Genomic DNA, 14,219 nt, shown 5'->3' with positions numbered 1-14,219 from the left:
TGTCATAATTTCATGCGCTATAGCAATCAAGTCATGTGATACTAGCATAAGGTGCTTGGCTTTAATGTTATTCTCTTTCCCTCTTATGTCTCCAACCCTGGCCCACTCATTCTCTTGTGTCACAATCTCTCTCTTAATTTCTCTTCCTCTCCCTCTAATTGTTCATTCCCTGCTTTATTTCTGTCTCTCCTGTTTCTTGTTTTCTTTTTTCTTGTCTTCACTCTGTCATACTCTTGTCTCCTATTTTCCTCTTTTCCTCTTTTTCTCTCTCTCCTCTTTCTCCTTCCACGCTCTTCTATTCTTCCATATTCTGCGCCCTTCTCTCTTCCATTTCAGTGGCAGGCAATCTCCCTCACAGTGATTGAAAAGGTTCAGATAGCCGCCATCATCCTTGGCTCCCTCTTCCTAATTGCTAGCATCTCCTGGTTAATTTGGTCCTCCCTCAGTCCGTCGGCTAAGTGGCAGAGACAGGACCTGCTCTTCCAGATCTGTTACGGCATGTATGGCTTCATGGACATCGTCTGTATAGGTAAGCATCTCTGTGTCAAACATCAAATTATAGATCGTACTATGGTCAGTATCCTCTCAACTTTCCTTTCTTGTGACTTCTGAGATTCAAATATGCCAGTATGCACACTTCTTCCTCCCATACTGTGTTGTAATCAGGACTCCAGTCTCCTAGTTTAACTTTCCTAGGACTTCAAAGTGGAATCTTTCTGCCTTCCTTTCTTCCAACTAGCTCCAGGCTTTTAGAACATCGGGTTGGTGTCATTCGATTTATTGTGTCTTCTTTAGTTGCCAGTTTGGCTCAATGGGAAGCACTTTTACCTCTGAGTCAGAAGGTTGTGTGTTCAAGCCCCACTCTAGGACTTGAGCACATTATCTACATTGCCACTCCAATCTGAGGGAGTGTTGCACTGTCAGTTCTGTCCTTTAGTTAAGACATTAAATCAGTGCCCTGAGATATTAAAGATTCTATAGGATATTCTTTGAAGAGTAGGGAATTTTTTTGGTGTTCTGGCCAATATCCCTCAAAACCGACTGTGGCAAAAACGAATTAGCTGGTTATTAATCTATTGCTGTTTGTTTGATCTTGCTGTGCGCAAATTGCCTGCTGCATTTGGCTGTTTAATACTGACTCCACTTTCCAAGCAATTCATTCAGCGAGATGTTTCTGAGAGATGCGATGAGGCGCTATAAAATTGCAAGTCTTCTGTTTTCTCTTCTGCTGTTTTCAACCTTGGTGGTCGGGCACTATTGGCCTTCACCTGAGCATTCTCAATTAAAAAAAAAATCACGAATTACCCATCATCTGATCGTACTTCCTCATTTTTACTGAGCATATGCAGAAAGGGCTTAAGGTATCATGCAAGTAGAGCTTCCTTTCCCTATTTAACTATTGTCAAGGAGAGGGGCAGAGCTCCCATGATGCACTTCACCAGCTGAGCCAATTTAGTGGCCTCATTTTGTAATCCCATTGGCAAGTCAGCAACATGAAACAGATTGTGAAATTTATGTTACCCTCATTTCCAGTCAAAATCTGTCTGAAACAATTTGTATTGTAATGTCGTTTTATTTTTACGCCTAATGTGATTTATACTCAAATCTTTTATAAAAATACAAACTGCAGAAGGTCATAATGAGAGATTACTTGGGTTTTCAGCCAGGAGACCTGGGTTCAAACCCCACACCATAATGCTCCCAAGCTTTCCCTGGGGATGAGTCTGACCAAGGATGCGGCAAGTAGCTGGGGAAGGTTTCCTTCTCTCCCTGCTCCATCACTGCACTGTGCCAGTTGTCGGGTCAAGTGTCCATGTTGAACAGGTAGTGATTCAGTTACAATGCTGTGGTGACCTTCTAACCATCATGTGGCAGGATACACCAACAACTGTTATGATCAAGATCCTTGGGTCATGTAACCAGAAGGCCCAGTGAGTCAGTGCCATGTGAGGTTGGGGAATAATGCTGCCACTAAATAAACAGATCACCTGTGGCATTGCTCATGGTAAGTCAGAGAACACATTGTGTCATAATGATACATTTGATGATATCATAACATCTATCATAATAACAAAGACAATGTCACATCATGATAGATGTTTCCTCATCGGGGTAAAAGGGAGTATCTTAAAGGCTTTTCTGCCCTTTATAATACCGCAAAGTGTACTCAAGCCTAGTAATGGAATATTGTAGCTCTGCTTGGCAGAATCAGTGCAGTCACTGCAGGCAGACCAATAGACTTGATGAGGATGGCCCAGCTTCAATCAGGGCTGGGCTGTCAGTTCTCTAAGATTCTGCCTAGAGCAGTATGATAATTGTTCATTTCCATGTGGACATAAGAGACTAGACCTCAAGGTTCCATATCAGTCCACACATAATAACAGCAACAACTTGCATTTATATAGTACCTTTAATGTAGTAAAATGTCCCAAGGCGTTTCACAGGAGCTTTATCAGACAAAAAATTGGTGGTATAGTGGACAGTGAAGAAGGTTGTCTAAGGTTATAACAGGATATAGATCAACTGGGAAAGTGGGCAAGGGATTGGCAAATGGAATTTAACGCAGACAAATGAGAAGTGATGCATTTTGGGAAGTTAAACCAGGGCAGGACATATACAGTGAATGGCAGGGCCCTGGGGAGTGTTGTTGAGCAGAGAGACCTTGGGGTGCAAGTACATAGTTCCCTGAAAGTGGCAACACAGGTAGACAGGGTGGTGAAGAAGGCGGATGGCATGCTTGCCTTCATCAGCCGAGGCATTGAGTACAAGAGTTGGGACGTCATGTTACAGTTGTACATAACGTTGGTTAGGCCGCATTTGGAGTACTGTGTGCAGTTCTGGTCGCCGCACTACAGGAAAGATGTGATTACGCTGGAGAGGATGCAGAAAAGATTCACAAGGATGTTGCCTGGTTTGGAGGACTTGAGTTATAAAGAGAGATTGGATAGGCTGGGTCTGTTTTCCCTGGAGCGAAGGAAGCTGACAGGGGACATGACAGAGGTATATAAAATTATGTGAGGCATAGATAGGGTAGATAGCCAGAGTCTGTTTCCCATGGTAAAACTGGAGGGCATAGATTTAAGGTGAGAGGGAGGAGGTTTAAAGGGGATCAAAGGGGTAAATTTTTCACACAAAGAATAGTGGGTATCTGGAATAAGCTGCCAGAGGAGGTGATGGAGTCAGGAACAGTAGCAACATTTAAGAGGCATCTGGACAGGTACTTGAATGAGCAAGGCATAGAGGGATATGGAATTAATGCAGGCAGGTGGGATTAGTATTAGCATTATGGTCGGCATGGACGCGGTGGGCCGAAGGGCCTGTTTCTACGCTGTACAACTCTATGACTCTCTAAATTGACACCGTCCACATAAGGTGATATTAGGAGAGGTACCTAAAAGCTTGGTCAATGAGGTGGGTTTTAAGGAGTGTCTTAAAGGAGGAGAGCGTGAGGCGGAGAGGTTTAGGGAGGGAATTCCAGAGCAGTGAGGAAGCTTCATGCACCATTCCTCCTGCCTGTGGAACATGCTTAGATGGTGTCGATATCTGGAACTCTGCACCCAGTTTACATATGTCCAAGGTCAAGAATTATTTATTCCTGTGAAGGTAAGATTGCTGCAAATGTGCAAAAGGTGCCCAGTCTAATCCATTCAAGTATTCCCATGCTCCCAACAGGGTTGAACCTGTCCTTTTGTTAGAGATTGCTTCTGACCGCGGCTTGTTATCTGAACCGATACAGGTGAGACTTCCTGTGAGAACAGTAGGAACTAGGACGATTCCATTTCACACAGACCGGGGATTTTAAATAACTTAGTGACTGGGAAACAAGCATTGGGAGCATGTGCACAAATCAATTATGTGGAATTGTCTGTAAAAAAAAAAAAAAATTCCCAATGGGATCTATTTTAATGCTTTTAAATTTGCAACAACTCTTGTGTCTAATCATGAAAGATGACCTTTAGTTTAAATAGTCGTAAGTTAATGCACCATACCAGCCTGACCTTCTCCATGCAACCTCCACTGGGACTTGTCTTCTTGTACACACTACTTTAGCTTTGTCTTGAGGCGAATCAGAATATTCTCCATGGAGCAGCAAGCGACTCTTCAGATACTAGTAGAAGCAGCAAAGAACACCTGAAAAAAAGATAGTCAAGGATGTGAAAAGGCCATTCAGCCCATTGAAGCTCATCCTTTTAGTACCCAAACTCTCCCAGCCTATTATCGAGCTGCATTTTAATGCCCTCTAATGTTTCGGCCTCTACATTTATTAAAGGGGTGAAATTTCTCTTTGAAAGAAAAACAGGAGACAGTAGTTTAAAAAAAAATCGTTGAGGGCATCACTGGCAGGGCTGGCATTTATTGCCCATCCCTAGTTTCTCTGAGAAAGTTTGGTGCCACTTCAGAGGGCAATTAATCAACAGTGTTGGTGTGGGACTGGAGTCACATAGGCCCAAACCAGGTAAGAACAGCAGGTTCCCTTCCTTAAGTGACATTAGTGAAGCAGTTGGGTTTTTAATGACAATCCGAAAGCTTTGTAGTCACTTTTTCTGACACCAGCTTTTTATTTATAGATTTTAAAAAACTTAAATGCTCAACCTGCCATGGTATGATTTGAACTCACATTTGCTGGATTACTAACCAAGTAACATAACCACCATGCTACTGTACCCCCCACATTTCATTAGCGTATCATTAGTTATGGAGAAAAACAGGCTGGCACCCTTTTTTTAAATACTTTTAAAAATTCCTTCTAGTATCTGTTTTGAAACTAATCCTTTAGGTTAAATTCGAAGAGAAGTGTTTTTGTCTCACACATGTCATGGTTTTGATTGCCTGGAACACTCTTGGGGTTTGCATGTTTTATGGTTGATATCACCATCCTGACTACAGGTTAACCCTTTCATGATTCTTATTTTGAAGCCCGTTGACATAATGAAGCAAATTCAATAGTAAATCCTCATCTAACCATATAGGCTTTCAGTATACTGGCAGCAGTATAGGGCGGCACAGTGGCGCAGTGGTTAGCACTGCAGCCTCACAGCTCCAGGGACCCGGGTTCGATTCTGGGTACTGCCTGTGTGGAGTTTGCAAGTTCTCCCTGTGTCTGCGTGGGTTTTCTCCGGGTGCTCCGGTTTCCTCCCACAAGCCAAAAGACTTGCAGGTTGGTAGGTAAATTGGCTGTTATAAATTGTCACTAGTATAGGTAGGTGGTAGGGAAATATAGGGACAGATGGGGATGTTTGGTAGGAATATGGGATTAGTGTAGGATTAGTATAAATGGGTGGTTGATGGTCGGCACAGACTCGGTGGGCCGAAGGGCCTGTTTCAGTGCTGTATCTCTAATCTAATCTAAAATCAAATGTGTCCATTGGCATTCGAAGCACAAAGCATAACACGCAGGAATATTTCTCCCCCTCTAACCCTTCCATAGTACCTGCCTGCCACTCCTCGGCAAGGAGACTAACAAAGAGAATGGAGGGGAAAACAGAGTGAAGGAACAGCTATTTAAATTGCTGTATGGAAATAGTGAGTGAAGAATGCAGTGGGTCGGGTCAACGGAAGGCCACATCTCTAAGTATTAGATGGGATTTATCTTACTCCACTGAAGCAAGAGGGGACTGAACATTTTATCACATCCGATGCTCTTATTAACGACACTGGTGGAGGCGATACTTGTGTTTTCCATAAAAGAATGAAATAACTTTTCTACAGAGAATTAAGGCCATGGATTTTACTATCTGTTCATTTTACAGGGCAAAAATTGTCAGGAAGTGATCATTCACCTCTTATTTAAAAAAATTAGGGTTCCCCACTCTGGCTGGGTGTATTCCTAAAAGCACAGAAAGTGAACAGACTCTATGTTGCCCAATTGGATTCAGTTTGACTGTCAGTGAGATGAGCCTTTCTTTCCTCATCTCTAACATTTTGATCATTAATCGAGTGCCCTTTTTTTTCCAAAAATATACTTTATTCATAAAAAGCTATAAAAAATACATTTCAAAACAGCTCCAAGTTGACGTTCCAGAAAGTGCAAAGGAAATCAGTTTTCTTCAATACAGAAGTGAGTTGCTTCACAACCCTTCCATTCCATTTTACATGCAATGCACATTTTACAGCAAAACCATATTTTGGTGCATACAGCCCGAGGGGTTATGCATGGGTTTCAGCCCCTCTGATCACTATGGCGGGAGGACCTTACACAGTGGTCTTTCCCCACTGAGCCTTTGCGGCGGCTGCCCCAAGCTTTAGTGCGTCCCTCAGCATGTAGTCCTGGACCTTGGAATGTGCCAGTCTGCAACATTTGGTCGTGGACAACTCTTTGCACTGGAAGACCAGCAGGTTTCAGGCAGACCAAAGGGTGTCTTTCACCGAATTGATGGTCCTCCAGCAGCAGTTGATGTTTATCTCGGTGTGCGTCCCTGGGAACAGCCCGTAGAGCACAGACTCCTGTGTTACAGAGCTGCTCGGGATGAACCTCGACAAAAACCACTGCATCTCTTTTCACACCTGCTTTGCAAAGACACATTCCAGAAAGAGGTGGGCAACAGTTTCTTCACCACCACAGCCACCTAGAGGGCAGCGTGCGGGATGCAGTGAGATTCCGGGCGTGCAGGAATGATCTGACTGGGAGGGCCCTTCTCACTACCAGCCAAATTACGTCTTGGTGCTTGTTTGAAAGTTCTGGTGATGAGGCATTCTGCCAAATGACTTTGGCAGTCCGCTCGGGGAACCATCCGACAGGATCCACCATCTCCTTATCCCGTAGGGCCTTGAGGACTTTCCGTGCAGACCACTGCCTGATGGATTGGTGGTCAAAGGTGGTTTTCTGCACAAACTTTTTCACGAAGGATAGGTGGTACGGCACAGTCCAACTGGATGGCGCGTTCCATGGCAATGGAGCCAGACCCATCCTTCGCAACACCGGGGATAGATAGAACCTCAGCACGTAGTGACACTTGGTGTTTGCATACTGGGGCTCTACGCACAGCATGATGCAGCCGCACACGAAGGTAGTCATCAGGATGAGGGCGACGTTGGGTACGTTTTTTCCACCTTTTATCCAGAGGTTTGAACATAGTGTCCCTTCGGACCTGGTCCATTTTGGATCTACAGATAAAGCGGAAAATGGCTCGGGTGACTGCCACGGCACAGGAGTGGGGTATGGGGCAGACCTGCGCCACATACAGCAACAACATGAGCGCCTCGCAACTGATGACCAGGTTCTTACCCACAATGGAGAGGGAACACTGCTCCCACATGCTCAGTTTATAGTTTACGATGGCTGCTCGCTCCTTCCAGGTTTTGGCGCATGCCCCTGCCTTCCGAACCATATCCCCAGCACCTTCAGGTAGTCTGAACTGACGGTGAAGGGGAGAAAGGATCGGTTGGCCCAGTTCCCAAAGAAGGTGGCCTCGCTCTTGCCATGATTTACTTTGGCTCCCGAGGCCAGTTCAAACTGGTCGCAGATGCTCATCAGTCTGCGAACGGACAGCGGATCCGAGCAGAAGACGGCGACATCATCCAGGTACAGGGAGGCTTTGACCTGAGTGCCTCCACTGCCTGGGATTGTCACCCCTCTTATGCCCGCATCCTTCCTAATGGACTCAGCAAAAGGTTCAATACAGGGGAGAGAGGACAGCCCTGTCTGACTCCAGATTTGATCGAGAAACTTTCTGCTTCCCACCTATTGATACCGCGCTACTGATGTTTGTGGTCAGCAGTTTGATCCAATTGCGGATTCCCTCCCCAAACCCCATTTTGGAAAGCACGTCCATCATGTATGTGTGAGATATCCTGTCAAAAGCCTTCTCCTGGTCCAAGCTGATTTCCAACCTCTTCCCCCTTCCACTTGTAGATGAGGGTGATGATACCTTTCCTCATGGATTCTGACATGCTGCTGGCCAGGAGCATACTCTCGTATACTTCTAGCAGGTCTGGGCCGTTCCAGTCCCACAGAGCCGAATACAACTCGACCGGTAAGCCGTCGCTTCCGGGAGTTTTACATCGTCTCGAAGGACCTGACGGCCTTTGTCAGCTCGTCCAGAGTTAGTGGTTTGTCCAGACTCTCCCTCATGCTGTCATCTAAGACCTCTGTGATGGATGACAGGAAGGACTGGGAGACCTTGCTGTCTGTGGGCTTCATGTGGTACAGCCCAGCATAAAAGGATTTGCTGATGCTTAGTATGTCGGACTGCGAAGACGTTACCGAGCCATCCTCTTCCTTCAGGCTGCTGATCACAGAGCAGTCTCTGTGTACCTTTTGGAAGAAGTAACGCGAGCACATCCTGCTCGACGGAGCGGACTCTGGACCGGAAGATGATCTTGGAAGCCTCCGTGGCAAAGAGCGAGGCCTGCTGGCTCTTCACCTCTTGGAGATCCTCCTTGACCTCGACCCCCATCAACTGCAGCTGGAGCAGATTTTGCATTCTTTTCTGGAGTCGGGACATTTCCCTCTGTGTCTCTCTCGCCCTCTGAACACCTTTGAGGATAAAGAACCTCTTGATGTTCGCCTTGATCGCTTCCCACCAGTGCACCGGAGACTCAAAGAGGGGTTTCATGGTTTTCCAACCTTTGTAATCCCTTTTGAGTTCCTCAATGTTCTCTGGGGTTAGCAGTGTAACATTCAGCTTCCATGTCCCCCTGCCAACCCGCTAGTTGTCCTGTAAGTGACAGTTGGTCAGTAAGAGGCAGTGGTCAGAGAATAACACCGGCTTGACGTCGGTGGATCTGACCGTGAAAGCGCGGGACACAAACAGGAAGTCAATCCTGGAACGGGCAGACCCGTCCGGTCTTGACCAGGTGTTTCTACGCTGAGCTCCATCTGCAGGTTTGCTGAAGACGTCGTGCAGCTTGGCATCTTTTACTGTTTCCATTAGGAATCTGGACGTAGTGTCCAGTTTGCTGTCGTCACAGCTGGATCGTTCAGCTGCATCAATGATGCAGTTGAAGTCACCGCCAAGAATGACCGGCCTGGATGTTGCCAGCAGCAGTGGGAGCTGTTGGAGGACGGTCAGCCGCTCGCTGCATTGAACCGGGGCGTACACATTGATTAACCAGAGTGGAGCATTGTTGTACATTACATCTGCTACGAAGAGGCAACCACCCACCACCTCCTTAACTTCGGAGATGGTGAAGTTGCCTGCCCGCAGCAGAATACCCAGGCCAGAAGAACGGGAATCATTTCCTCCTGACCAGATTGATGGCCCGTGGGACCACCATCGCGACCATTGCCCGTAGGTGCTGAGGTGCAGAATTCCACGCTCCTGCAAAAACAGCAGGTCGGCTTTGACCTTGGCGAGGTAGTCCAAGGTCGAAACACATTGCATAGTGGATTTAACGCTACGCACGCTAATCGAAGCAATCCTTATATCCATTTTAAAGTTTGGGTGTTGCTTACCACACCAGGTGTCCTTGCTAGTCCCAGTCCTTGGGTATATTCCTGCATACCCATAGTGTACACAAGCTGTTTCACATTTGTTGGGCTCAGAAACCCCTCCTGGTTACTCACGGGGAGGTTTGTTCCGCTGGGGTGACATCGGGGGTGGGGTGGGGGGTCTTGTAGGCCGCAAGGCTTGGGCTGTCCTCTGCTGGTGGGGTCTTTCCCCTCTGTTCCTCCTCGAAGACATCACTGCTCCCGGCTTCCCGGAGCTGGAGTGCGCTAGATGCTTCACTGCTCTCGGTCTCCCGGAGCTGGGGTGCACTGGGTTCGGTGCTTTGGGGTTAGGGCGCACTGGGCCCATCACAGCTTCCAGTGCCCCGGAGCTGAGGGGCTTTATCTTCCAGCTCCTTTGAGTTCTGCCGCTTCTTTTGCAGGTGCCGTCTTTCCAGCCCTTCCTCGTCCAATGAGAAGGAGCTGCCGTAGTCTGTCTCAGACGGTAGCCTCCTCTTGCCACTGGTTTGGGTGGTGACCTGTTCCTTTTTTTGGAGGTTTCTTCTTTGTGGTTTTTCTTTTTACCACTTGCCACTGACCAGTTTGTCCATCTGCTGCCTCCTCCTCCATTGATTCTGTCTGAGAGGAGGAGTTTCTGGGCACAGGGTAGGTGTTGGGTCGCTGGTTGCAGCTGTCTCCCCTTTCTTCTCCTCCTCAGATAGACTATCCTCGCTGTGGGGAGGATTGTCTCCCTCCCAGCACCAGACGCGTTCACCCTTCCTTCTCCCGGCCTTTCCTTGGACCTTGCCGCCTGTGCATAACTGAGGCAGTGTTTGGGGCGGGTTTTGTAGAGGTGGCCTGCCTCGCTGCACAGGTTGCAGCACTTGCTCTGTTTACAGTCCTTGGTCTGATGGCCTTCCTTCTTGCAGACGACTGTGCTGCAGTTGGCCGCCACATAATCAGATTTACCACAGGTACGACAAACTCTGGGCTGCCCTGCATAGACCAAGAAGCCTTGACTTCCCCTGATAGCGAAGCTGGAGGGAGGATGGATGATGGCTCCGTTGGCATTGACCTTCAAGGTCACCTTGACCTGCCGCTTGCTGGTCCAAATCCCAAAGGGGTCCTTGACATCAGTGCTGCTGCCGGCCACTTCGTGTACCTGGCGAGGAAGGTGAGTACATCAACGACAGGAACATGGGGGTTGTAGAGGTGAATTGTCACCACCCGGTCACGTCGTGACGGCAGCGTGAAGAGTGGTTCCACTGTGAGGATCGACAGCGGCGCCTTGTTTCCCTTCTCCTTAAACACCTTCAGGAACTTGATGCATCCCGCCACATTCTTGAATGTCACATCGAAATATCCACTGCTGGGGAAGTCCTGCAGGCAGAAGATGTCTGTAGCTTGGAATCCACAGCAATAGATAAGGATTTTCTAAATGAAGAAGGTACTGTCAACAGGTGCACCTCCTTCTTCTTTCACCACCACCCGAACGGTGTTACGCACTCGCTGGTCTGAAGCTCTAGAATTGGTTACAGCCATTTTGCTCAAAACTTACCTGGAACAGGATCTAAGCCCACTGCTCATGGTGTCTCCCCTGCCAGGTAATTGCCCCCTTCTCAACTTACCTTTGGTTTGGGGTTGTAAGTCCCTGGAGGCCTTCTGATCTCTGCTGTGTTAAACAGACACTCCATTTATAGTCAAGTCACCATGACACTGGCTTCCCCTCATTTAAGCTCGAACTCACAATGCCTTCAAATCCCCGGAGGGCTTTTTGTCCGCAGCGTAGCCAAGTGCAGGAGAACTATCTGAGTTGTCACCTGCACTCCCCTAAAATGCAATAATGCCTTATGGGTAAATACGTGTCCCATCTCGAGTCCATGCTTTATTTCCCCACCTTATTTCTTCATCTTACTAAGTCAATAAAGGAAAGTGTCTGGTGGCCCAATTGAAAGCTGGTCAAACCTCCAAGCTGAGTGGAATTCTGAATGATTGTGCAGGTCAAGGTTCAAGCTCTGGCCAGCTGAATGGGAGTCAAGCTGCACTGTTTGCTGGGGCCACATAGACTGAAGAGGCATTTCAAAATGTTTATGGCTTATTGGGAGTCTTGGCAGTTCTGAAATATTAATTACTGCTAAATGATAACATCATGTATGACATTGAAGTTTTTGAGTTTAAAAATTCTAATGCTCTTTTCCAGGCCTCATCATTCACGAGGGATCATCTGTGTACCGAATCTTTAAGCGTTGGCAGGCTGTTAATCAGCAATGGAAGGTACTGAACTATGAAAAAGCCAAGGACCTTGGGGAAGCCATTAGTGGGACAAGCAAGATGGGGGGAAGGAATTCACGGACGAACCACTCGTCAAACAATGACCGGGGTTCCACTCAGCGCACTGGAACCATTTTGAATCATCATTGTGGAAATACCATCCTACATATTCTCAGCTATCTGAGGCCTAACAACCATCAAAATAGTAACAGCTCAAATAGAGAGCTGGTCATGCGAGTTACAACTGTCTGAAACAAAATGAAAAGGATCACTTACTATACATCACTTTAAAAAGTGTAAACTTAAGAGACTGCCCAACAAAAAACAAGTAGTACCACCAGGGTTTTGAAAGGACATTAACTGGAGGCTCAGAATGACAACAATAGGCTCGGTGTGATGGGCCAAAATAGGCCTGGACACAGGCCCCAATCTCTACGTCTGGAATTTGCCAGCTTTGTTTTCTAAAATTTTTTTTAAAAATCTCACTTGAAGCAAAGCTCAGAAACCCTGGACTCAGTGTTTTATAAAGGGAGAAAAAAAACTGAAACAAAAAAAACTGAATCGAAGAAACGTGGAACGCAAGATAGTTTGTTTAAAAACTGCCCCCAAAAAATGTGCAATACCGAACATCAGTTCCAAGATGCTGTGGGATCTCGGCAATAAGTTCTCTGTGTACTTCATCTTTTAATTTAATGCATGTCACTGTTTTCTTCTCCCACCTCGAACTGGGAGAAAAATAATTTATATGCAAATAATGGTCTGCAAATAAATTTCTTTTTTTTTTAAGGAGGGTGGCCCTAGAGTTTTCGGTGAGCTTTAAATATAGGTTAGTGAGGAATATTGGAATATAATTTATACGCAATACTCAATCGCAGTGCCATAGAGTGTACTCTTAACTTACAAGAGTGGCCTACCTCAGTGGCACAGAGTGTATTCTTAATAATCAAGAATGACCTGTCTTGGTAGCACAGGGTATATTCTTAATATACAAAAATGGCCTATTTCGGTGCCACAGAGTGTATTCTAATATGTACAGGGCACTTTTTATATCAGAATGCAATCCAGGATGAAGTTCCTATATATGTATTGTTTTAATGAAGGCTTCACTGGCAAACAGAGGAATTTCATATAGACCTGTTAATATGTCCATTATTAATATCGCACAATCATAATTCAACCCCTTGAGTTCATTTGATTCTGTTTGTTAAATCCTTTCTCCGGTTTCATTTTCTTTATTTGGGTTAGACAAATGTTTTCCCTGTCCATCGTCCTGGACAGAGGAGCTGAAAGTGTTACACATCAAGAACCCAATCTCGGTGCAATGAGATCTTATGAAACTTGGTAAATATTGATGGGCAGCCGGTTTGGTTTCATGACTTTACGCATCACTTGTTGATCACCAGTGACGGGCCTCTTACTCTGCCTCTCTGCTTTGTGGAGCTGGAGAGTCTGGCTTCACGCAGCTGGGATACTGAAGCTTTCCAGCAGGTTGCAGATCTGTACAGCTGGCGAAGTGGCAGCTTTGCTCTTTTTGCCCAGATTTTGCCCATTAAATTGGCATTTGTGACAGCGAAGGGTGCTAACGAGCAGCCTGCAATGCCCCCTTTACCTTGGTCAGAAGAGGTTTAAAAGGTGGACATAATACAGGGTAGCATGGTGCCCGAGCTGCGTGGGATGCACCAACAAAGGTCAGGATTGTACATTTTGCAGAGGCTGGAAAGGTTTGGCCTTCAAACTAAAAGGATGCTGGTCCTTACATGAAATTGTGATGCTATTCACACCAATTTAAAAAGTCAATCAAGTGAAAATGTGTTGAAATGAATTTGCCAATAAAAGGAGGAGTAAGATGAGTTAAGTGATCAATCCAATTCCAAATTGATGCAGTTTAGTGAAAGATCATTGATTATCAGCCTCTTTGTCTTCTGGTGTAAGTACTTCTGGTCGCCCCATTGGTGGGTGCAATTCTTTGATTGAATTACTCACTTCCAACTATGACCTGTTGACTCTGGCACAATGTTAGCACTCTTGTCTCTGAGTCATAGGTTCACGTCCCAGAGACTTAAAACACATAATAAAAGCAAAATACTGCGGATGCTGGAAATCTGAAATAAAAACAAGAAATGCTGGAACCACTCAGCAGGTCTGGCAGCATCTGTGGAAAGAGAAGCAGAGTTAACATTTCAGGTCAGTGACCCTTCTTCGGAACGTCACTGACCCAAAACGTTAACTCTGCTTCTCTTTCCACAGATGCTGCCAGACCTGCTGAGTGGTTCTAACATTTCTTGTTTTTATTACTTAAAACACATAATCCAGGCTGACACTCCAGTGCAGTACTGATGGAGTGTTGCACTGTGGGAGGGGCTGTCTTCGGATGAGACATTAAGCTGAGGCCCCGTCTGTACATGGCAAGAATCCCATGGCACTATTTCAAAGAAGAGCAGGGGAGTTCTCCCCACGTTTCCTGCCCAATATTCATCCCTCAATCAACATCACTAAAACAGATGTAAAAACAAGAAATGCTGGAAATACTCAGCAGGTCTGGCAGTATCTGTGGAGAGAGAAGCAGAGTTAACGTTTCGGG

At 46.1% G+C, this 14,219-nt stretch overlaps 1 protein-coding gene across 1 annotated transcript in view; it reads left to right on the top strand.

Annotated features, from left to right (window-relative positions):
* Window positions 1-13,488, top strand: part of LOC137358694 (E3 ubiquitin-protein ligase MARCHF9-like) — a 47,550-nt gene extending 34,062 nt beyond the window's left edge. Inside the window, exons 3-4 of the mRNA XM_068024915.1 lie at window positions 337-529; window positions 11,568-13,488. Coding sequence (XP_067881016.1) covers window positions 337-529; window positions 11,568-11,890 — 516 coding nt within the window. The 3' untranslated portion in view covers window positions 11,891-13,488. The remainder of the gene's footprint in view (window positions 1-336; window positions 530-11,567) is intronic.
* Window positions 13,489-14,219: the final 731 nt, after the last annotated feature.

This window comes from Heterodontus francisci, chromosome X (assembly GCF_036365525.1).
Source record: "Heterodontus francisci isolate sHetFra1 chromosome X, sHetFra1.hap1, whole genome shotgun sequence".
NCBI lineage: Eukaryota > Metazoa > Chordata > Chondrichthyes > Heterodontiformes > Heterodontidae > Heterodontus > Heterodontus francisci.
Note: the sequence above shows the minus strand (reverse complement) of the source record. Positions and strands in the feature narration are given on the sequence as shown.